Source organism: Zingiber officinale, chromosome 6B, assembly GCF_018446385.1.
Source record: "Zingiber officinale cultivar Zhangliang chromosome 6B, Zo_v1.1, whole genome shotgun sequence".
In the NCBI taxonomy this organism is placed as follows: Eukaryota; Viridiplantae; Streptophyta; class Magnoliopsida; order Zingiberales; family Zingiberaceae; genus Zingiber; species Zingiber officinale.
Genome location: NC_055996.1, coordinates 52,929,909 through 52,954,409, shown reverse-complemented (window position 1 = coordinate 52,954,409; position 24,501 = coordinate 52,929,909). Strand labels below are relative to the sequence as shown.

The following is a 24,501-nucleotide window of genomic DNA, read 5'->3' as shown; positions in this document are numbered from 1 at the left end:
AAATTTTTTAAGTGCCTAATTTGATAATTATTAAAATATAGTACATTTTTTCATCGATCATTTAAACCTAAGTGCACCTATAAACTACCGATTTATATTTAGACCTCGTACGCTATATTTATTTAATATTTTAGAATAATATTTATGTATCTTAAAGGACGTCTGATGGTGGAAAAAATAAAATAAAATAATAATAATAATAACTAAAAAGAATTAAATAATAATAAAATTTTCTGCGTTTGGACTTCACGTGACACGAAGCCATGTCTTTCTCTTTCCTGCCTGTGAGAATTCTCGACTTTTCTCATTTCCCCGTTCTCTCTCTCAATCTCACACGTCAGCCGAGCGGCGTACCACCTCGTCCTCTTCCTCCTCGTGCACAGTGCGAAGAGGAAAGGAGAGTCGAGGTGTTGCTGATGAACTTGAGCAGGCTTCCGTCCAAAGCACCAGCTCCAGCGAGATCACTCAGCCACCAGAGGTCCTGTTTCGTAGCGCAACGCCGGGTCCTCATGCCAAGTCGAGATTTTGGGAGGAAAGGCCGGAATTTGGCGAGGGGAGAGTGACGATTGAGGCAAGAACTTGCGCAGGAGAGTGCATTTTACTTGGGCTCGGTGCGTACGGCTGAAAGGTTCGTTCTTGCGCATAGTCTCTTTGCTAATTCGAGCAATGCGGATTTTTTGCAACAAAAAAGCTACTATTTGTGGCTGGGAAGTCGCGTGCTAGGGTTGGATTTTGCTGTTAACGGAAAGAATTTTTGCTCTTAATTTGAGATTAGAAGTGTGGATGAGAAACGCAAGGGGTTTTATCTGAGTAGGGTTTTGTTTCCTTCATCGCTTTTGTGGATCTCAAAGCCAGATGGGTACTTCTGCATCCAAACCATCTAAAAATGGCGTTTTGCTTCTCTGCAAAGATCGCATAGAACACACAAAGCTGGCCATTGATTCAAGGTATGCTCTATCGGCAGCCCACCTCTCGTACATCCAATCTCTTCGCAGTGTTGGGGCTGGCCTCAGGAAGTTTGCAGAGGCCGACCTTTTGCTCGAATCATCACTGTCTACTTCTGAAGTCGAGAAATCTCCATCTCATTCCTCGTATGCATCACCATCGCCTTCAGGGCTTGTAGAGTGTGTTGGTTCCCCATTAAGTGCAAGTCCATTGACGCCTACAGCTGCCAATATGAGCTATATGAGGGCAACAGGGGTCTCTTCCGTAAGTGTGACACTTGATCATCAATCAGCAACTCATTTTTCCGAAGAAGATTCTCTTACTTTCCCCCTCCCACCTCCACCGCCACCGCCTCTTGATATCTATTCATCATGGGATTTCTTTGGTCCTGCAGGGGTCACTGGCAAAGTCAGTGCGCCAACTGCAGAATCCCATCAGAGCTTGGAAGTTAATAGGATGATAGGTTTGAGACAGATAAAGGAGGTGGAAGAAGTCATTCCTTTCAAAGAAGAGGGACTTGATATCTACAAAAAGAAGACGATGGACAAATCTTACTTGGAGATAACAAATCAAGAACCCCAGTCCACAGGATTGATAGAGGAAAAGAGTCATAAGGATAGAGGAACGAGGTCTGCTTCCACTGCTTTCAGTGGGTCAGTTGATGCTATAGCTACGATTGCTGGATCTGATCCACGTGGGTCAACTGTAAAGAATGCAACTCTGCCTAAAGAACTATGCCCAGAAAGGGAGGACTTTTCTGAGTTCATTACACATCGAGCTAAAGATTTTGTGTCCAGTATGAGGGACATTGAGAACCGATTTCTTCGTGCTGCTGAAGCTGGTGATGAGGTTTCAAGGATGCTTGAGACGAAGAAGATCAGGCTTGGCATCTCTACTGAGACAATAGGTGAAACTATAAATTCTGTGTAACTTGTTTTCGATTATTTTTACTGCATTCCTAATATCTCTTGTTGTCTTCATGAAATTCCTGGTTCCACAGGTAGACCTCATGCTTACCAAGTTTTGGTGATATTAAACCAGGTTTGTTGTACAGGAGAAACTTCCCAGAAGCAGGGAGGTAAGAAATAACTAATATATTAATACAATTTAGCATTGTTTGCTATTCTTATACCTATCCTAGCATCCACTTTACTGATAGTTTACCATATTGCTTCAAACTTGATGGGTTACTTAGGTTCTAACCAGAATGCTGTGAAAATCATCACTTGGAACCGTTCCATCTCCTCTCTCTCATCATCATCCAAAAGTCCTCTTGCAAAAGCTACAAATGATGATGCTGAAGACACCGGTAGTGATTTTGTTGATGAGTTTTCTATGATCTCAGGAAGTCACTCATCCACACTCGAAAGGCTATATGCATGGGAGCGAAAACTATATGATGAAATCAAGGTAATCTAATGAATTCTACATGGCACAATTTTGAATTGAAATTACAAGATTAATTGATCGGCACTTGTTTACTTGGTTATTTTCATACCCAGGTTTCTATGAAAAAGGTTGAGGATGTAGGTCTATACAACCAACATTAAAATGTCTAAATCTATTAACATGATGACTATTTGGTTATTTTTCACGAGTTTGTTGCTAAGAAGGGAAGTCATAACGACCTAATTTACATGATTCAATGTTTCACCAAGTATACCTATTAATTATTGAGTATCCAATATTATTCACTGCTGCTACTCTTTTTGCTTAATCAGGAGTCTTTCCTATTATTTTAGGCTAGTGAACGTATCAGGCGGGTGTATGATCAGAAGTGTAACCAACTAAGGCATCAAATTGCCAGAGACTTAAGCACAAAACTAATCGACAAAACCAGAACTGTTGTCAAGGACCTGCACTCTCGATCGAGGGTGGCCATTCATTCAGTCGATTCAATTTCAAAAAGAATTGAGAAAATGCGAGATGAAGAATTACATCCACAACTGATGGAGCTTGTACAAGGGTATGTTTCTAAAAAAAATTCATTTTAGTACACTAAATATGATTATGCTGTGAAAAACTGGCTTAACTATATCATCATGCTTCTTTTATTTGTTTATTGCAACAATGGCTTGGACCAATCTTCTTAACTTGTATCTTGGATCCAGTAGGAAATCACCATAGGAGACGGATATGTTATGTGGATCTTGAAGTGAGATTAAGTGAGTAAAAATAGATTAAATTAAAATCAAGGAATTAAGTCAAGACAAATCTAGATAATGAAATCAAGAACTGAGGTGCTTGATTGAAACTTGAGGTTTTTTACTTAATATGATTTAATAAGGGTTAGATATAAATTTGTGGTGCTTGCATAATATGGTTTAATTGCAGCTAAATAATAAAGGTATAATGTGAGCAGATTTTGCTTTAGCGAGTCATCTTGCTGGGCACTTTGATCAAGACTTTTTATTAGAAAGCAAATTTTAACTCGAGCTGCTTGTGTCAAATTAATTCCTACAATGCTATACCAAAAAAAATATTCAATTTTTTATCATGAAAATAGTTTTAAAGATATGTCCTAATGTGAAATCTTGGTGAATATGCCACCTTTGCCACAACAACGACCAATTTGGGCTCCACATGAGTAGTGAAGAAGAGGAGTTGGTGAAGAGTTTTAAACTCTCTCTGGCACCCCCAATGGTATAACAAAAAAAGGTTCTCTTCATTTTCGTGCTAGGAGAAGATGCAAATATTTTTTTTATCTCTTTCAATCCTTTTGGTTCGTTTAATAAGATTATTGGACCCCACGTAATTTCTTGTTTCCATTAATAGATGACTTTCACTATATACACTATAGTAACAGCAAAACAAAATGAAAACTCATGTGCTGACTTTGTCTATATTAATAATGCACGTGTCTTTATTTATATCATTTTGTGTTAATACTAATCTATGATCCCAAAAGGATCTTTTTTTTGTCACCAATTAGATGACACAATCTTCTTAGATTAACATTATGGAATAACAATTTTCATCAATAAAGGTTACATAGTATTTGAAACCATAAGTAAAGTTGACATGACTGGGAGCCTAAGTACGTGAATGAACTAAAGCAAAGGGTGTAGAAACACTAGGGGAAAAAGATGACGTAATATGTTTACCTAACCAAAATCACTTGCACTCAAAAGTTTGAAGACTCAAAAGACTAGGAACCATAAGCTTCAAATGTTGAAGAGCATGATGACCAAGACAACTATGGATCTAAAGAGAAGGAAAACACATTTCTAGAAATATGCTCAGAGGCCACTGAATCTAGGATTCAAGTGGATGATTCAAAAGCAATAGGTCATGCAAGCAAATAGTGTACCTCCATGAACAAGAGAGGTTGCATGCAGGGATGATCCATGGGCAATCGCTTAAAGCTAAATGAGTCGAGAGTACTCCTTGATTAGACTTGTAACAGTGGAGCTTGTGGGGGCTAAGGAACCACCACAACAATGGGCATAATAGCAGACAGAGCCACACATGCATAGAGAATCCATGATGAGAATAACAAGGCTTTGACATGTTCAAGTTTGCTACAGTAGGTACACTTGGATTTATTTTGATTTCCAGACCAATCACCTCTACCCCTTTGTTGACCTTCTCAACCCCCTTCCCCTTACTTGCCCCTACGAAGGATGGATCAACAACTAAAGCAGAATGGTTTATAGTAAGATCAGACTATGGCGAAGCTGTCATAGAGGCTCACAACCTCCGCATGTAAACGTAAAAGAGAGGAGGAATGAAGGATTTCACTCAGAATATGAGATCTCATTGGTTTTAGTTTAGGTTGTATTCAATAAGAGACATAACCATGAGTACTCTATCAAAGCAGTCTTGCATGTTTCAAACACCTGATGTGATTAGGAATATGTCTTTAAGATTGTTGGCTATAGTTTGAAAGGGCCTATGTTGGAGGTTATCTCAGTGTCACTCTGGCATAATTGGAACAGACTACCAATCACGTCATAAGCTTGAGAGATATCACCCATATACAATGCTTGAGCTTGTGTTTAAGCCTCGTTACATGAGAGATCACACTGGAAAATACTCATCAGTCTAGGATTAATAAACTATCACAAGAGGGCATGAAGTTGCGCCACAATTTGGTCCTACATGGCTTGAGTGGTCTGAACTATTAGTCTTGTTTAGTATGATGCGTTGGTGCAATAATGCTTCAGGTGGTCAAGTTCAACCTGGTTGTTTTGATATGGTTGACAAAGAGTTTGAATTAGGTTTATCTTATGATATATGCATCGAGTGTGAAAGTGTTTGGCAAGTTACACATGGAGTATGGAAAGCTCATGAATTGATGGATAGGGAGATTGTTAGATGCTATAATGCCCCAAGTTGTCGAGTTTAACCAAGAGCTTGGCAGGCTACACTTGGAGCTTGGAAAGTTTGTGACTCAATAAATTGTGATGAAGATTATTTGATATGGTCAAGTATATATGCTCGATGGCTTAGAGATCTAGAACGAGATGGTTTCGAATCAATGAAAGATGGCATGGATTAAGCTTTAGAGGGCTTGGTGCATCCGAGGAATTGCTAATGAGGTGGACTTTAGTAGAGGAGCATTGGGAGCATGGACTAGTTGGTGGTTTGATGGCTTTAAAGTATCAAAATGAAGAAAACTAGAAAGTAAGGCAAAGGATGACTTGAAACAAGTTTGGAAGGTTGGTGCATCCGAACTAAAGGTCTAGTGAGGTGGACTTAAAGGTGCAAGTATCAATGGCTTTGAAGATTGGAAGATACAACTATAAGATATTATGAGTAGACTTGTGGATTATCATTATGAAATGATGTGGTGGTTAGTAAGGAGCATTTGACTAGGGAACAACAAGTTTCGGGTCTTAGTTGATAGTGGATCTCTAGTTGATTAGAGGTGAACCTGAACTGAATAAATTATTGACGTGTGAGTTGATTGTAAACTCTATGCTTGGAAATAAAATATTTTTGTTTGAGCTTTAGTCGAATCTAATTTAGGTTCGCAAGTTATTTTGGAATGATTCACCTAAAAAATTAGTAGGTAAGGATAGTCTTTCCATTTTACTTCTCTAACTATCATGGTTTCTTAGAGGTGTTATCCAACCCAAGGCAATGGGGCTGTCAATGAGGATGAGCTTGACATAGAGGACTTTCTTGGAGATGGTGTTATTCAATGGGATATGGAGGAAGCATTATTGAGATGGGAACTTTGTGCACTGACCAAGTGGAGATGGGAACATGGTTTTGTTGCTTGATCTGTAATGGAACAAGAGATGAGACAAGTGGAGAAGCTTTGGACTGTCAAGTTAGGGCTTTGGAAGAATTGTAGGCGATTATCGCCTATGAGGATCAGTAGCACCTGAGCCTGTGGAAGAGATGCGAATAGTGTCACAGCTTAGGAAGTGACGTGCTGGTGTGCTAATGCTTGTGGAAGAGATGCAGCGCCAACAATGCTAGGAGGAGATGCAATTGGGGATGGTGTGTGGGAATGACAACCAGAACAAGGAGATAAAGAGAGAGGTGTTTGGCTGACCTGGAGGGAGATATATTGCCAATAATTGGTGCAGAAGAAAGACTGCGTGGAAGAATGATGGCTTTGATGCCATATTAGTTCGAGGGAATTATTCCTCATAGAATAACCCTAGGTAGCTACACTATCTTATATATGTTATCCATATTGTGGAACATTACAAGTAGACCTCCTATGAGATAATTAGATATAGGTCTTAACACATGACATAGAAGAGAATCTCAACTGATACACTATATCCAAACCTATCTTTGTTCTGTTTCATGTCATTTTGCAATCACATAGTTTAAAACTAACAGTATGTTTCAGGCTGATAAGAATGTGGAAAGCAATGCTCGAGAGCCATCATACTCAATTCATTAAAATATCATTAGCTTACTATGCGAAGACATCGGCAGTTGCAACACAAAGTGAAGTTTACAAGCAGGCTTTAGTCCACCTAGAACGTGAACTTGAATACTTCAGCTCTCGCTTTGCGAATTGGGTCGACGCTCATAAGTCCTATGTGGAAGCACTCAATGGCTGGCTTCAAAAATGTATTTTGCAACCTCAGGAACGCAGAAAGGGAAGGAAGAAGCCACTTTTTCCACCTCGTCAAGCCATTTCTCCTCCGATATTTGTAGTTCTCAGTGACTGGCTTTCAGGGCTCAACTCAATTCCTACTGAAGAACTTCTCGACTCAATCAAGGGCACTGTGTTGGTTATTCACGATGCACTAGAGCATCAAGTAGAAGATAATAAAGCAGGGAAAGTACCCGATGAACCGGAAAAAATAGGAGAACCCGATAGCAAGGGAGAAGTTAGTTGCAAAAGACATTTAAACTTGGATGGCTTGCAAACAAGTTTAACATGTGTATTTGATAGGCTGACAAAGTTCTCAGAGGCCGCCCTGAAAGTTTACGAAGATGTTAAGCAGAGTAACGAGATAGCGTGCATTGCTTATTCAAATGCTGGGATGAGGTACCTGCTTTAGATTCTCCTCTGTAACATGATTATTATTGCTTATCAGTCTATGTTTTTGCTATGCATGTCGAAAATCTATGGTTGTAAATGAGGAACTGCAAATTCTTTTGTTGGTTCAGCCAGCCTGATGCTCTTATGTGGTTTTACTAAGTTTGAGGATTTTGCTAATTTGGGATGAACTGTTGGTGGCCTTTGGTTTATGATCAGATTGTGACTTTCTTTTCGATCTTTGAGATGAAACTTGTTGGTCGAAGAACACATTCAACTACAAAACAGTTAAGATGTTGTAGTTATAAATCCTTCATAAGACCATCCCAAAAACATCAATAGGTGAGTCACCTTTAATCAGGTTTTTGGATCAAAGACAGTGATCCCATAAAAAATAGAAGTGTTATCATATAGAACATTATATTTTATTCATAAAAGCCAAGTTCAAGCTCCACTTTGAATTGTGATTATCAAGTGATTAAACTCACCTTTAATTTTTCACATATACTTGAATTGTGCATCATTATACAAAGGGGGAAAAATTGCCAAGTAAATCAACATTTGTAATTTAAATCTAGCAGCAAGCATGCTTGTAATACTAAGGGAAACAAGAATTGGAAGGAACTCTTAACTATGCACACCAGACATCTAATGACAAACTCAAACAAATGCCAAACAATACATTCTAAAATGGAAGATCGGGTGCAACAACTCTACGGCTGGTTCTCATCTGAAAAAGTATTTGGTTGAATCATCTTCAAGCGTATGCTGATGGTACACCTTCAGAATGATCTCTAGCATGCACATCCACTCGATTGCTGTTGTGGCTGCGCTGAAGTTGTCGTCGTCTTCAAATTAACATCAACCATGTCCTCCTGCTTGGTGGAGGTGAGTGATTCCATCCCAGGGAGGGAAGCGGCAATTTTGCGGAACAATGGCTGTCAGTGAATCCAAATAATGAGAAATTAGGATCCTGGAAACAGAATTCGAGCATTTGAAGCAATAAGATGTGCCTACTTTGATGTTGAATCCAGCCTTAGCGCTGGTTTCGATAAACATCACTCCAGACTCACGAGCTTTCGTTTCTCCTTCTTCCATTGAGACTTGTCTGCAGCAAAGAAGTTAGCAAAGGGACAAAATTTTAGTGACTTTATGTGTTTTTTATTAAAAGATGGAATTTTCCAAAAATATATTACTGACGAAGCAGGCTTGCATCATTTTGGAGCATAATTTCTTTTTGGTAATATCATCAAGAAGTACTTGTTAATGGGGGAAAAAAAAGAGAATTATCATTAAAAAGGATAAAAGATTCAAGCATAGGAAACGACCTTTTGTCAATAAGGTCTGTCTTGTTCCCAACAAGAACTATGATAACATCACTGCCTCTTTCTGTTCGCACTTCCTCAATCCACCTTGAAGTGTTTAAGAATGATTGCCGATCTAAGAAAGGGCATGCATGGAGTTTAGCAAACCAGAAGTCTAAATCTCTTAAAACAACATAATAATGCAATTGCTTTTATGAATTTATATTGGTCCACAGCATATGTTAGAACAACATAATAGCTTTGCAACATGTTTTGTGTATAACTAGACAAGATGGGGAGCCATTTAAATGTACCTAACCAACAGAACTCCAGATTAGTCTTGCAAATTTCACTTAAAGGTTGCTCATCTAACCGAACAATAGTTATTATTGGGTATTGACAGCTTAACCATCATGAGGATACAGGCAATGTTAATTTAAACCATGCAGATGACCTTGGCATCCTATCATCCTGCATATTCAAACGATCTGAAGCAGCAACACAGACACCCTGAGGCAAACACATTTTCAGACTTCATCACTGTCCACAAGTCCAGTACTCTATCCACAAGTCCAATATTTGTATCTTCTCATCCACAACCAACCGTACAATATCAGTGCCTGTGCTGCCACCCATCATCCCCAATTGTTGTCCATTGAACAACCAGTCCAACCTTAAACTATGGATGAGTCGATCATCCTGATTCCTTCTTGAACTCTTTAACTGACATTAACAAGTGCCAATGACTTAAAACTGACAATCGTTTGAGGACGTCTCAACTTGGAGAAGGTAAGGTGCTTCCTCCAGTACTAAGCTTCAGAAGAGGTAAATTATAGTACAATTTCTCATTTTTTAATCTTTCGCATTAATCATTCATGAAAGTATCTACAACCATATAATGGAATCCTACACTCCCCATGTAGTGTTGATCTGGAAAGTAGTGATGATTCAACCTCTTCAAACAGAAATTTCTCCATGAGATCTCCAATATTTTTCTTGGCATGAAGTTGTTATCAGTTGTCACCAAGATTGTCAGCTCCTTTGCCATGTTTGTTTTTGTCAATCCTCGCTGTCACACACAGGAGTTCCAAGGGTTTTTATAAATCATAATTTTACTTGAAGGGACATTGATGATCACATTGGCCATTCTGTTAGTGAGGCTCGAAAACGCTAACCAATCCTACTATAGTACTATCATATCCAACTGACAGAACCACACGTGTTAACACCCCTCCCCTAGGCCTAGGCCTTCCTTCAACCACAATGCAACTCCAATAGGCACAAGAAGTCATGCATTCAGATCACAAAGTTTTTCTTACACCTTTCTACTCCTACATATGCTCTGCAAAATGTAAAGTTACCTACACCAAGAACAATAAGTCAGATATCCTGATCATTAAAGTTTTTCAGAGACTCAGAAAATCAACATGGGGGCAGCAAAGAGATCTCATTTTTCTGTTCATTAGAGATGTACAAGCCATTGAGAAGGAGCTTAGCAAATCTTGTTACCATCTATTACCATGGATATTCAACTAGTGGAAGATGTGATTCACCATCTCCCCCTAGATAGCATGCTTTTGCATGATGTGTATGGATGTGCAGGCAAAGGACAGAGATGCAACTCCCGAAGAAGACATCTTTTCTCTGGTTGCCTTGCTTGCAGAACAAATAGACATGTTAGGAAGAAGATGGTTAGTGTTTTCTAAGGCACCTCCTACTATTGACAGAGGATTCACTAGCTATTGTGCTCCTATTGACATGTTTCCTGTTCCAATGACAGGATCCAAAAAAAACTTTTGTTTATGTATCAATGATGCCTTACTAGATGTCACTCATTGTTTATGTATCCAAAATAGTTTTAGAGACATTGCCAACGTTACGAGAACCTATTGAGTCACACACAAAGAACAAGTTAATGGAGATGGATTCATATGATGGATCATTGAATTAAGTCTAATTCATATTGGACTCATTGAGTTAGACTCAATTGGATCCAACTATTAGATTGAGTCCGAATTAGACTCATTGAGTCAATTGGATTGATGATTAATGAGTTGGACTCATTAAGTGATTTTATGAATTTGAATTCATGAAGAAAGAGGAGTGTACAATTTGAATTACTCATGCATCGGATGCATTGGATGAAGAGTGAACAATTTGAATTGCTCATGCATTGGATTCATTGGATGAAGACAAATATTAATGTCAATTAAAGCAATTGACATTAAGGCATAAGGCAATTTCATGATCTATAAAAGGGGCTTTTGGATTCATTTTCATGATGAATTTTTGGTGTTCTTGCTCTTCTTCCTCCTCCTCTCTTCACTTGGCCGAAACTTCCAAGAAGGGTTGTTAGCACAACCTTTGATTGTTTCATTCTCCACTTTGTCAGTTTGTGAGACAAACGAGGCTTGTTCGTGTGGATACCATAAAGGCGCGACCACTTGATCGTGTTAAGATCCGCATCTAAAGAAACGTTGCTGTCGAGATTGCGAAGGACACGCAGCAAAGGTATAAATAACCCTCTCATGTAAAACTTAGTATGTAGTTTTCCTTCGTATGGATCTTCTGGAAGGAACTTGTTTTTCGCTGCGCTTTTCGGCGTGTTTAGTGTTATAATTCCTTATAGTGGTATCAGAGTCACTTGCGAAGACATATACTAAGTTGTAGTAGATTTTATATGTGATATAGAAATTGCATGAGCTTTTACTATGATTTACATGATTATGAGTATGATTTCGGCCAACGGTCTTGGCTAAAGTTTTGTGGGTAGCGGGGTCTTAGGCATGACAGCAACTCATACAATGAGTGTTCAAAAGAATTTTGCTTCGGGGGCACTGGCCCCTCACCCCACAAGGGGTGTTGCCGCCTTGACCCCCGCTCGCTAACAAATGCAGCCATTTAAACCCATGATGGATCATATGTAAACAAACCAAGCCAGAACAATGTTAGATGCTTTGATGCAGATGCTTCAAGGAGGAAATAAATTACAAGGTGGTCTCTCCATAAGAAAAAGAAATCCCAACCTTCAAAACCAACAACATAGGATCAAGAGCTACTAGGTGGCTTTCTTGTAAAACACCTCTTCAACATGATTGCACTTCATTCACTCATTTACAAGGCATGCTTTGACATAACCATAGGCATACACTCACTGCTACTGTGCTTTTTGTGAACTCATGGACGCTTCCTAACCATAGTGTTGGTTTTTTGACATCATTGTTTTTTGGGGTGTAATTTTTGTTTTTGCTACTTGTAATATAATCTTTTGAGTTCGAACAACCTTCGACTGCCCACAAAAAAGACATGTACTCTTGTTATTTATGTATCCACACTCATGTAATGTATTGCGTCCAAGAAACAAAACTTGTTTTGACCGATGATATTCATTTAAGTGGCATTAGGGAAACTTTACGTTCTGAATATTTGCTAAAGAAGATGATGACCTTGCAAGGACTTGCTGCATGGGATGCACGACCATGGGAGCTCCTTTAATAAGACACCAGGCAATCAATGATTGCAATTTAAAATTTTCTCTAGTTTAACTTAAATTGATTATCTCAGATCCTGATAATTATTATTGGACAGAAGAAATCATTATCTATTAGTGACAGTAAAAGGATTAGCCAACTGAGGTTTGAGATTGTTCTCAACTTGGAACGTTGATTGAGAGGAAGGCAACATCATGAGATCTACCATGTAAACTGGCTCAAATTCTAGCATATCTTTTCTTTGGAATCTACATCAGTTTCAAGAGTCTTGAGAAAATATGAAACCAAACAGAACATAAATTACTTACTAGATATATCATAAACAATAATTGCAACAGAAGAGTCTCTAATGTAGCTTGGAATAAGACTTCTAAATCTCTCCTGTCCAGCAGTATCCCTGATGTATTAAATTAGAACGATTAAATAATATGAAATACTAAAAAAGTTTTGAGATGGAAAACATGATATATGTGCATCAGTTTTATGTCTGAAGCTATATCTAGTTGAATATATATTCAGACATAGATTCAGATACAGTAGACATTCTACTCTGCATTGTATAACAAATTTTGAAATTATTCTTGATCACAAATAGCTACATACTGAAGTTTCCTAAGATGTTTGAAATCTAAGGAATCCCCTATTTGAAGAAAAGAACTCTATCAAGGAAGACTGATGGATTGATCCGTAAAACTACAAGACAAGCTGCTGACAGAAAGGGCTGGGAAAATCACTGGAAAATTTGTTCCCTAGCATTGGGAGGGAAGTGAGTTCAACTGTCTTTTATTTATTGTAGAGGAACACTCGACTACTATGTCTACTTAGAATGCAGGCAACAAGATGAAAAAGGTAAACATCCTTTAATAAGTAAAACACTGAAAATTCTTTCAGTTGGGTGTTGTCCTTATAATCCCATCAATATGTTTGCTCTTTTTTTTTTCTCTAAAAAAACTAGGAAAAAGGGAACTAATACAAGGAGTGAAAGGACAAATGCCATCTGACCTTTGAAAATTCCAGCAAATATCCTGAGTGCATTATAACTGCCAAGATTTGTGATACAACTATACCATTCTAAAAAATTTAATCATATGTATATATAAATATTATCCTTGTAAGAAGAAACATTATGGTCATATGATCAATTGGATCATTGGTTGCAGCAGGTTACAAAAAGGAGACAAACATATTACCAGAGCTGAAGACGCACAGTACGGTCTTCTAGGTACATTGTTTTGGATAGAAAATCAATTCCAATGGTTGCCTGTCATCATTCAGTAACATCGTGGTAAGAAACTAGAGGTTTAGAGAAAGGTTTGCACAAAGCTATTAGAACCTTAGTCAAATATTCACTAAAATATCCTATATCCATTTGGAAGCAGAAAACCACCAAATATATGAAGCACAACATTTAGAATCCCAATCTATAGATAAAAAAATTTCCCAAAACCAATTTGAATTTTGACGACAGCAACAAATCAAACACGAATCCAGTTCAAAAGCCACCACCGGTAATATGCATAAAACACGCAATCCCCAATATGCGACGAAGTGGAAATAAGGAGGAAAAAAGAAGGATTTCTTGGACCTGATACGTGATATCGAATTTGTCGTACATGAAGCGAGTGATGATGCTAGTTTTGCCCACCGATTGATCTCCCAAGAACACCAACTTGTACTTGGCTAGAGCCGATACCATCGCCATTCTCCCTCGCTTTGGAAGGGCGGATTGCAGATGCGAACGAAGGAGAAGACAGAGAAGAAGAAGGAGAAGGAGGAGGAAGAGGAGGAGGAGGAGGTCGTCTACTCTTCGAGGGAGGGTTTCAACTTTTAAGCAGCATCCTCGTTCTGTAACGGGCGACATCGACACCCACCGCTCCGGAGACGACGCGTCTATCAACTTCGCATTGTGCGTGCGTGTCGTTGGCTGGTTGGACGAGAATTGCGCTTCGTATGTTTCCGCCAATTGCTACTCGCGCGACCCGACGACTCAACCGAACGTGGAGGCGGGGAATTTCCACGACTGTGTCACGTGGAACTCACGTGATCCGCCTTCAAAATCCTTTTCGATTGCTCCCGTTGACTTGTTTCCGGTGGCGCAATTGATTGGGCTTTATGGTTGAAGACTTTGGCTCAATCGACGACTTAGAAAATAGCAAAGGTAAAGGTGTGTTTGGTTTGCACCATTTTCATTTTCATTTTTTAAAAAATGTGTGTTTTTTAGAAAATAGAAAATGACTTTTTGTCATTCTCTGTTTTTCTAAAAAACGATAGCTAATTTTTTAGAAAACGCGCGCGAAAAACGCAAACCAAACATCATTTTTCAGAAAACGCACGTTTTCTAGAAAATAAAAATGAAAAACGCGCGTACCAAACGCCCCCTAAGGTTTCTGAATTTACTACACGAGCATGGATCAATTTTTGATAGGCATCTTCCTTCGGAACAAAAAAAACTCTTCCCATCTCTTAATTAGTTAAACTTATAATTTATCTTCTTTCACGTAAATTAAAAACAGACTGTGAGAAAAGTTTAAAGTAAGTGTAATCAGGTTTGCTAAAAAGGTAAGCTTACTTTCTTAGTTTGACGAATTATCATAATAATGGATCGTCCACTACGAGTATTTCTTGGTTTATTCTAATGATCTACAGTGACATAGTTAGGATTCTCAATCAGATAGGGCCAATTCAATAAATTAAAAAATAATACAGTACAAAATATTTAACCTTAGTTCTAATTGAAATAATTTATCGATCCAAAGCTTATCTATGATTTCTCATAATATTTAACATTTCTACATTTGAAACCTCTATTTTGATCTAAATAATTGTCTTAATTATTAATCTAATAAAATAAAATTTATATTTTACAATTCTCCTTAAATTAATGAAACATGAAAGAAGAAATGAATAACTTACTCCTTTTTGCTATTATTGTGATTTGACAAAGAGGAAAAATAACTACTTATAAAGGATTGTTTGTCGGGAAAGGTAAAAGAAAAACTCTTGCTTTTGGAAAAAACAAAAAAGAAAATAGAGTGGAAAAAGTAAAAGATGAAAATGTTATCTTTTTTGTTAGCAATCTTGACTAGTTTCGATGAATTTGATAACGACATAAAGAGAGTAAGGCAAAGCAAAATAAGATTATTCTTGCGGTGCTAACAAAATTCTACAAAACATGAGAAGAAGAAGAAGAAGATGCGAGGGCCGAGCATGGACTGCTCTTGTTGCTGGAAGAGGACAATAGCCAGTGTTTCTTTTCTTGCTTGTTAGAGAAGAGAAAGGAGAAGAAAAGAAAGCTTGTTTGAGAATACGAGAGGAAAAAACTACAAGTTTACTGTCATCGTAGAAGGAAATGTGGAAGAGGAAGGGGAAAATTAGGGATGGGCAAGGGCATGGTGGTGGGGTACGACATTGCGGGGGCTACAGTGTGTGTTGGGAGAAAAGGGAGAAAAAAAAGGGAAAATACTTAAATTCGTTTTAAACCGATCGAACTTGTTTAAACCTTCAACTTGGTTATACCATAACTTGACCAAATCAATTCCGTCGGTTTGAACTAATGTAATCTTTATCTCTGTGCCTACTCGTTGAATTTAGTTCAAATTCTATCTAATTTTAATTTAACACTCTCACTTCATATGCTACGATTTAGTTCATCTATTTATTATTATATATTTTATTTTAAAATTTTAATACTTAATATTCTAAATTATAATATTTTCGGATAAAAATAATATCAATTGATATCTTAGATCGGCGGCTTTTTAAATATATAGTCAATTTTAGCTCTATGAACCGTGGTGAATTAATTAATCAAAATGATAGTGAAGTATAGTATTAGTTTAAAAAAGGAAATTCGGGGGCGGTCACACCCTCCAATCCCCATCTAGTTGTGCCCTTGGTGACGAATGAAATTTTTTTATAGATCTATTAAACCGTGTAAGCAGAATACTGGGTCAACTAAAAACATGCATAAAATATTAGAAACTCGATTTTAAGATATTAAAAAATGATGAATTATTATATATATATTTAAAAGACTAGATATTAACTTGCACATGCATAAAATAATAGAATTAATTAATTAATTATAGTTAATTTTAAAATATATCATAAAAGTAAGATTTACTCCATTATATTTATTGAGGAATCAGATTGTATAATATATTTTGTTCTCTCAATTCTTTTCCTATGTAATAAAATAACTAAAAATATATATATTTAGGGTTGATATAGTAATGTATTAATTTGTGCAAATTTACCCTGTGAAATAAAAAATATATAACGTTGAGCTAAAAAACAAATTTATTTATTATTTTAACATCAATAAATTTTACTATACTTAGAATGTGTTTCCATAACTTCCTTAAAATATAAAACTTAATTGCATATTGGAGTGAGCATGAACCTAATTTCTTTTAATTTTTTGTTTTTCTAAAAATAGAACATCCAATTTGTGGTATTTTATAAATAATTAAATTTAATTTTGACCGTCTATCACTACAAAAAAAATTACAATTTGGGGACGAAAATTTGGGACGAATAATATTCGTTGCAAATTTGCGACTAATTTTGCAACGAAAACCTAATTCATCGCAAATTAGCAACGAAAATAGAAACGAAAGAAATTCGTCGCAAATTTGCAATAAATTTATTTTCGTCGCAAAATTCGTTGCCAATCAGCGTCGAAAAATAAATTTCGTTGGAAAATTTATAAAATTTGCGACGAAAAAAATTGTTCATCGCAGAAGCAAAGATAAACAGATAAATTTTTGCAACAAATCTTTGGTTTCATCGCAAATTGGCGATGAATATATATTCGTTGCCAATTTCGTCGCAAATTAGGGACGAATTCCTGAGTTCGTCGCAAAATTTATATTTATTAAGTGATACTTTAAAATTTTGGAAGATGACCCTAGAGAGCTCGGAATGACACGAAATAAGTTTCTATGGGTTCGTACCATTGTCCTGATATTAATAGTGGGCTCAAACAAAATTTTTAACCAATATACAGATGTTTAAAAAAATTTTATGACGAACGAGTAATAAATATTAAAATCTTGTTCCAAAAATTTATAAACATTGGTGTATTGGTTAAAAATTTTGTTTGAGATGAGTAATAAGATAAGGAGAAATATACAAACCTAAAAAAATTTGTTTCGTGTCATTCCGAGCTCGCTAGGGCCATCTTTCAATTTTTAAAAGTTTAACCTAAAAAACATATTTTAGGGACGAACTTGGAAATTCGTCCCAAATCAGGGACGAACTTCTGAGTTCGTCCCTGATTTGGGACGAATTTCAAGTTTGTCGCAAAAATTAATTTTTTGTGAAAATAAAATAAATGCATATAAAATACGGAAGATGGACCTAGAAAGCTCGGAATCACATGAAACAAGTTCCTATGGATTCGTATCGATCTCCTGATCATAATGATGGCCTCAAATAACTAATAAAATTTTTTAATCGTAATAATAATTAGATGGACGCTATAAACCTTAAGACTTGGTGAAAAAGAGTTAGAGTTTGAAAATGATTAGGTGGTTTTGATATCCAAAAAATCACTCACCTAAATATATTGTGTGGAAAACAATATTTGAGGCCATCATTGTGATCAGGAGATCGATACGAACCCATAGAAATTTGTTTAATGTGATTCCGAGCTCTCTAGGTCCATCTTCCTATTTTATACGCATTTATTTTGATTTATGAAAAAATTAATTTTTGCGACAAACTTGAAATTCGTCCCAAATTAGGGACGAACTTCTGAGTTCGTCCCTAATTTGGGACGAATTTCAAGTTTGTCGCAAAAATCTATTTTTTTAGGTTAAACTTTTAAAAATTAGAAGATGACCCTAGAGAAATCGGAATGACACGAAATAAGTTTCTATGAGTTCGTATCGATCTCGTGATCTTACTAATGAGCCCAAACATAATTTTTAATCAATACACGGATGTTAATAAAATTTTGCAACAAGAATAAAATATTTATAACTTGTTCGGGGTAAAAAATTTATAATCATCAGTATATTTGTTAAAAATTATGTTTGACCCATTTAATGAGATCAGGAGAAAGATATGAACCCAAAGAAATTTATTTCGTGTCATTCCGAGATCGCTAGGGTCATCTTCCAATTTTTAAAAGTTTAACCTAAGAAAGAGATTTTAGGGACGAACTTGGAAATTCGTCCCAAATCAGGGACGAACTTCTGAGTTCGTCCCTGATTTGGGACGAATTTCAAGTTTGTCGCAAAATTTATTTTTTTCTAAAATCAAAATAAATGCGTATAAAATACAGAAGATGGGTCTAGAGAGCTCAGAATCACATGAAACAAATTCCTATGGGTTCGTATCGATCTCCTGATCACAATGATGACCTCAAATAACTAATAAAATTTTTTAATCGTAATAATAATTAGATGGACTCTATAAACCTTAAGACTTGGTGAAAAAGAGTTAGAGTTTGAAAATAATTAGGTGGTTTTGATATTCATAAATCACTCACCTAAATATATTGTGTGAAAAAAATATTTGAGGTCATCATTGTAATCATGAGTTCGATACGAACTCATAGAAATTTGTTTCATGTGATTCCGAGCACTCTAGGTCCATCTTCTGTATTTTATACACATTTATTTTGATTTTTGAAAAAAATAACTTTTGCGACAAACTTGAAATTCGTCCCAAATCAGGGACGAACTCAGAAGTTCGTCCCTAATTTGGGACGAATTTCAAGTTTGTCGCAAAAATCTGTTTTTTTAGGTTAAACTTTAAAAAATTGGAAGATGGCCCTAGAGAACTCGGAATGACACGAAACAAGTTTTTATGAATTCGTATCGAACTCATGATCTTTCTAATGTGCCCAAACATAATTTTTAATCAATACATTGATGTTAATAAAATTTTGCAACAAGAATCAAATATATATTACTTGTTCGGGGTAAAAAATTTATAATCGTTAGTATATTTGTTAAAAATTATGTTTGACCCCATTAATGAGATCAGGAGAAAGATACGAACCCAAAGAAATTTGTTTCGTGTCATTCCGAGATCGCTAGGGCCATCTTCCAATTTTTAAAAGTTTAACCTAAGAAACAGATTTTAGTGACGAACTTGGAAATTCGTCCCAAATTAGGGACGAATTTCTGAGTTCGTCCCTGATTTGGGACGAATTTCAAGTTTGTCGCAAAAATTAATTTTTTCAAAAATCAAAATAAATGCGTATAAAATACGGAAGATGGGCTTAGATAGCTCGGAATCACATGAAACAAGTTTCTATGTGTTCGTATCGATCTTTTGATCACAATGATGGCCTCAAATAACTAATAAAAATTTTTAATCGTAATAATAATTAGATGGACTCTATAAACCTTAAGACTTGGTGAAAAAGAGTTAGAGTTTGAAAATGATTAGGTGGTTTTGATATCCATAAATCACTCACCTAAATATATTGTGTGAAAAAAATATTTGAGGCCATCATTGTAATCAGGAGATTGATACGAACCTATAGAAATTTGTTTCATGTGATTCTGTGCTCTCTAGGTCCATCTTCCATATTTTATACGCATTTATTTTGATTTTTGAAAAAATTAACTTTTGCGACAAACTTGAAATTCGTCCCAAATCAGGGACGAACTCAGAAGTTCGTCCCTGATTTGGGACGAATTTCAAGTTTGTCGCAAAAATATGTTTTTTAGGTTAATCTTTTAAAAATTGGAAGATGACCCTAGAGAACTCGGAATGACACAAAACAAATTTCTATAAGTTCGTATCGATCTCGTAATCTTACTAATGGGCCCAAACATAATTTTTAATCAATACACTGATGTTAATAAATTTTTGTAACAAAAATCAAATATTTATTACTCGTTCGGGGTAAAAAATTTATAATCGTCAGTATATTTGTTAAAAATTATGTTTGACCCCATTAATGAGATCAACAAAAAAATATGAACCCAAAGAAATTTGTTTCGTGTCATTCCGAGATCGCTAGGGTCATCTTCCAATTTTCAAAAGTTTAACTTAAGAAATAGATTTTAGGGACGAACTTGGAAATTCGTCCCAAATTAGGGACGAATTTCTGAGTTCGTCCCTGATTTGGGACGAATTTCAAGTTTGTCGCAAAAATTATTTTTTTCAAAAATCAAAATAAATGCTTATAAAATATAAAAAATGGGCCTAGAGAGCTCGGAATCACATGCAACAAGTTCCTATGGGTTCGTATCGATCTCCTGATCACAATGATGGCCTCAAATAACTAATAAAATTTTTTAATCGTAATAATAATTAGATGGACTCTATAAACCTTAAGACTTGGTGAAAAAGAGTTAGAGTTTGAAAATGATTAGGTGGTTTTGATATTCATAAATCACTCACTTAAATATATTGTGTGAAAAAAATATTTAATGTCATCATTGTGATCAGGAGATTGATACGAACAAATAGAAACTTGTTTCATGTGATTCCGAGATCTCTAGGTCCATCTTCCGTATTTTATACACATTTATTTTGATTTTTGAAAAAAATTAACTTTTGCGACAAACTTGAAATTCGTCCCTAATTTGGGACGAATTTCAAGTTTGTCGCAAAAATTTATTTATTTAAGTTAAACTTTTAGAAATTGGAAGATGACCCTAGAGAACTCGGAATGACACGAAATAAGTTTCTATGAGTTCGTATCGATCTCGTGATCCTATTAATGGAGCCAAATATAAGTTTTAATCAATACACTGATGTTAATAAATTTTTGCAACAAGAATTAAATATTTATTACTCGTTCGGGGTAAAAAATTTATAATCGTCAGTATATTTGTTAAAATTTATGTTTGACTCCATCAATGAGATCAGGAGAAAGATACGAATCTAAAGAAATTCGTTTCGTGTCATTCCGAGATCGCTAGGGCCATCTTCCAATTTTTAAAAGTTTAACCTAAGAAATAGATTTTAGGGACGAACTTGGAAATTCGTCCCAAATTAGGGACGAATTTCTGAGTTCGTCCCTGATTTGGGACGAATTTCAAGTTTGTCGCAAAAATTAATTTTTTCAAAAATCAAAATAAATGTGTGTAAAATACGGAAGATGGGCTTAGAGAGCTCAGAATCACATGAAACAAGTTTCTATGGGTTCGTATCGATCTCCTGATCACAATGATGGACTCAAATAACTAATAAAATTTTTTAATCGTAATAATAATTAGATGGACTCTATAAACTTTAAGACGTGGTGAAAAAGAGTTAGAGTTTGAAAATGATTAGGTGGTTTTGATATCCATAAATCACCCACCTAAATATATTGTGTAAAAAAAATATTTGAGGTCATCATTGTAATCAGGAGATCGATACGAACCCATAAAAACTTGTTTCATGTGATTCCGAGCTCTCTAGGTCCATCTTCCGTATTTTATACGCATTTATTTTGATTTTTGAAAAAATTAACTTTTGCGACAAACTTGAAATTCGTCCCAAATCAGAGTTCGTCCCTAATTTGGGACGAATTTCATGTTTGTCGCAAAAATATGTTTTTTAGGTTAATCTTTTAAAAATTGGAAGATGACTCTAGAGAGCTCGGAATGACACGAAACAAGTTTCTATGAGTTCGTATCATTGTCCTGATATTACTAGTGGACTCAAATAAAATTTTTAACCAATACACAGATGTTTATAATTTTTATTCTTTAAACTAGTAATAAATATTAAAATCTTGTTCTAAAAATTTATAAACATCGGTGTATTAGTTAAAAATTTTGTTTGAGCCCTCTAGTAATATCAGGACAATGATACGTACCCATAGAAACTTGTTTCGTATCATTCCGAACTCTCTAGGATCATCTTTTAATTTTTTAAAGTATCACATAAAAAAATAAAAAATTAAATTTGGGACAAATTTTAGAATTCATTCTTAATTTGGGACGAACCAGGAAGTTCGTCCCAAATTTGGGACAAATTGTTAAGTTCGTCACAAAATTTAAAATTCTCAAAAATCAAAATAAATGCGTCGCAATATTTCCCGATCGCTACTACTCTGCCCTAATTCTTTTTCTCCTCTTCTCCATCAACTTGTTGGCGGCGGCAGCGCAACCATCTGCATCCTTTTCCGGTCGCGATCTCCAGCAGGTAAAGTGCATTTCTTCCCCTCTCTTTTTTCCCAAGCTTACTAGGGCGTAAGGCGGCGGCCGCTACTGGGTCGCGCCGGCTTTTCTTGCACAGCACGCGTGGGTTGTCGGAGTAATGCCTTGCTGGCCCTCTGCCGACCATTAAAGGCATCTTCTGGCCTCCTATATGCCGCTATCGGGCCTCGATGGCCGCTGGTGGCCTTGGCGACGAAAGAAGAAGGAGGCCTACCAGGAAGTCGTCAAGCAAGAGAATCGAGAGAAAGAAGCAATGAAGCTACTGGAAAAAGAGCAGATGCAGAAGACCGCCATGGAGTTGCTGGAACAATATTTGCAGTTTCAACAGGTGAATAAATTAGTTTAACATAACATCCAGTCTTTTTATCAACCAAACCCATACTGTTCTTATTGTGGTTCGATTATCTAAACAGGAAGTTGAAAAAGAGGGCAAGAAAGTAAGGTAATGTATAGATCAAATTTTGGTTTCCAAACTGATGCAGTATATCTTTGGTTTAGGAAAGAGAAGGATGCTTTGAAGCAAAACATCCGATGTCAGCTTTCTTCTTGTTCTCGAAAGAACGCCGTGAAGCTCTGCTACAAGAGAAGGAAACCATCCTTGAGGTATGAAGTTTAGAAAACCCAATATGTTGCTGGAATTCTTAGGTGGCTTATTGTTAATACTATGGCGCGTGCCTACCTCAGATCTCAAAGATAGCAGGAGAGGAGTGGAAGAACATGGCAGAAGAGCAGAAAGCTCCCTATGAGGAGGAGCAAAATGGAATATTTTCGTGTGCATCTTCAATTTGAATAATTTTTATGTTTCTCTCTGTTCTCAAGCATATGTCAAATTTCTCAGATTGCTAAGACTCTGAAGGAAAATTACAACCAAGAAATTAAACTTTATAAGCAAAAGAAGATTGAGGTATGAAACTGAGATTGAGCTTAAAAGTGAATTGATGTTTAAAAAAAATGCTAATTCAGTGTGTGTGAATCAGGAAGCTACTACTTTAGAGAAGGAAGAGGAGGAGCACATCAAAATCCGGAAGAAAGAAGCCCTTCAGCTGCTTAAGAAGAAGGAGAAAACAGATAGCATGATCAAGGTTAGTTGGTTTCTGTCATTTGCATTATTTGCATTTTTTTTTTTGTTGTTGTTGAATTTCACAATTCTATTGGGAAGCGATCATATCAATATTTGAAATAGGATGCATGTAAATGTTAAATACAGATATCATTAATACGTTTGATACATCTTTTTAGTTATAAATGTTACTTCTTTTTAGTTATAAATGTTACTTATTGTTTGTTTGTAATTTGACGCAGGAAAAGAAGCACGGAAGGCGATCGAAGCTCCTGAGACGTGACGATATGTATTTTATTTTCCTTTGGATGCCTTGTTGCATTTGTTGTTTGGATTATGATAGAACTTTCATGTTTGGATATTATGATTTGTTGAACTTGTTTGGATTTTGGTTATTTGTATATATGAATATGATGTGCTAGTTTTGGGATGATTTGTTTGGATATAAGATATATGGATGTGTTGGATATGATGTGTTTAGTTTTGGGATGATTTTTTTGGATGTTGGATATGGATGTATTGGATATAATTTGTTGAAGATATTGTAAGTGTAATATGTAAACAGGATAACAGAAAAATCAAGAAACATTTTGGATTTTTTTTTTTCTTTTGGGACAAATTTTGCGACAAATCAATTTTTGTCGCAAATTTATATTATGAATTCATCCCAAAATTCGTCCCAGATTTGGGACAAAAATTATTTTTTTGTCGCAAATTAAAGAAATAACTTTTGCGATGAATCACGTTCGTTCCAAAATTCGTCGCAGATTTATGACAAAATTTAGCTTTTCATCGCAAATTAGGAACAACTTTTGGGACAAATCTAGATTCGTCGCAAATTTGTAAAGTCATGATTAAAGGGACATTTTTTTGGGACAAATCTAAATTTGTCACAAATCTAAATTTGTCGCAAATCTGCGAAGAATTCAGATTCGTTGCAAATTTGCGACGAATCCAGATTCGTTGCAAATTTGCAACGAATTCAGATTCGTTGCAGATTTGCAACGAATCCTTGTTTTTGTCGCAAATTTATGCAGAAAATTGGATTTTTTGGCCGGTATTTATTTGTAATTATGTAACGTTTTTTGCCACGAAAAATTTTCGTTGCAAATTTGGGACGAAAATATTT

At 35.9% G+C, this 24,501-nt stretch overlaps 3 protein-coding genes across 10 annotated transcripts; 2 read left to right on the top strand and 1 right to left on the bottom strand.

Moving 5' to 3' along the window:
- The first annotated feature begins 295 nt into the window (after positions 1-295).
- Positions 296-7,611, top strand: LOC121992440 (protein ALTERED PHOSPHATE STARVATION RESPONSE 1-like). The gene is made up of 5 exons (XM_042546819.1): positions 296-1,852; positions 1,946-2,023; positions 2,141-2,355; positions 2,688-2,911; positions 6,758-7,611. The coding sequence occupies exons 1-5, from the start codon at positions 856-858 to the stop codon at positions 7,419-7,421; spliced, it is 2,178 nt and encodes a 725-aa protein (XP_042402753.1). The 5' UTR covers positions 296-855; the 3' UTR covers positions 7,422-7,611.
- A 245-nt stretch (positions 7,612-7,856) lies between these two features.
- On the bottom strand, positions 7,857-14,090 carry LOC121992439 (ras-related protein RABH1e-like). Its single transcript, XM_042546818.1, has 6 exons — positions 13,780-14,090; positions 13,385-13,455; positions 12,503-12,591; positions 8,728-8,839; positions 8,417-8,507; positions 7,857-8,337 (listed from the first exon to the last, which is right to left on the bottom strand). The coding sequence occupies exons 1-6, from the start codon at positions 14,053-14,055 to the stop codon at positions 8,194-8,196; spliced, it is 783 nt and encodes a 260-aa protein (XP_042402752.1). The 5' UTR covers positions 14,056-14,090; the 3' UTR covers positions 7,857-8,193.
- An 8,056-nt stretch (positions 14,091-22,146) lies between these two features.
- On the top strand, positions 22,147-23,841 carry LOC121992438 (high mobility group B protein 6-like). 8 transcript variants are annotated; one of them, XM_042546812.1, is made up of 7 exons: positions 22,147-22,298; positions 22,392-22,640; positions 22,726-22,749; positions 22,811-22,915; positions 22,997-23,216; positions 23,290-23,394; positions 23,615-23,841. In XM_042546812.1, the coding sequence occupies exons 2-5, from the start codon at positions 22,464-22,466 to the stop codon at positions 23,099-23,101; spliced, it is 411 nt and encodes a 136-aa protein (XP_042402746.1). In that variant the 5' UTR covers positions 22,147-22,298; positions 22,392-22,463; the 3' UTR covers positions 23,102-23,216; positions 23,290-23,394; positions 23,615-23,841. The 8 variants fall into 8 exon arrangements, 7 of the variants coding, with proteins under 7 accessions (XP_042402746.1, XP_042402747.1, XP_042402750.1 ...); XM_042546813.1 differs by having other exon boundaries at positions 22,149-22,298; positions 22,445-22,640; XM_042546816.1 differs by having other exon boundaries at positions 22,172-22,640; positions 22,997-23,072; positions 23,151-23,216.
- The last annotated feature ends 660 nt before the right edge of the window (positions 23,842-24,501 follow it).

What these genes read in the sequence shown, in the direction of transcription:
- LOC121992440 (XM_042546819.1), top strand. Translation starts at nt 856, where the DNA reads ATGGGTACTTCTGCATCCAAACCATCTAAAAATGGCGTTTTGCTTCTC. An exon ending in AACTTCCCAGAAGCAGGGAG is followed by an intron (nt 2,024 to 2,140) that starts GTAAGAAATAAC and finishes TGGGTTACTTAG; the next exon opens with GTTCTAACCAGAATGCTGTG. An exon ending in CTGATGGAGCTTGTACAAGG is followed by an intron (nt 2,912 to 6,757) that starts GTATGTTTCTAA and finishes AGTATGTTTCAG; the next exon opens with GCTGATAAGAATGTGGAAAG.
- LOC121992439 (XM_042546818.1), bottom strand. Translation starts at nt 14,055, where the DNA reads ATGTCGCCCGTTACAGAACGAGGATGCTGCTTAAAAGTTGAAACCCTC. An exon ending in AATTCGATATCACGTATCAG is followed by an intron (nt 13,456 to 13,779) that starts GTCCAAGAAATC and finishes GAATGATGACAG; the next exon opens with GCAACCATTGGAATTGATTT. An exon ending in ACAGACCTTATTGACAAAAG is followed by an intron (nt 8,508 to 8,727) that starts GTCGTTTCCTAT and finishes TCTTTGCTGCAG; the next exon opens with ACAAGTCTCAATGGAAGAAG.
- LOC121992438 (XM_042546812.1), top strand. Translation starts at nt 22,464, where the DNA reads ATGCCGCTATCGGGCCTCGATGGCCGCTGGTGGCCTTGGCGACGAAAG. An exon ending in AATATTTGCAGTTTCAACAG is followed by an intron (nt 22,641 to 22,725) that starts GTGAATAAATTA and finishes TTATCTAAACAG; the next exon opens with GAAGTTGAAAAAGAGGGCAA. An exon ending in AGAAGGAAACCATCCTTGAG is followed by an intron (nt 22,916 to 22,996) that starts GTATGAAGTTTA and finishes TGCCTACCTCAG; the next exon opens with ATCTCAAAGATAGCAGGAGA.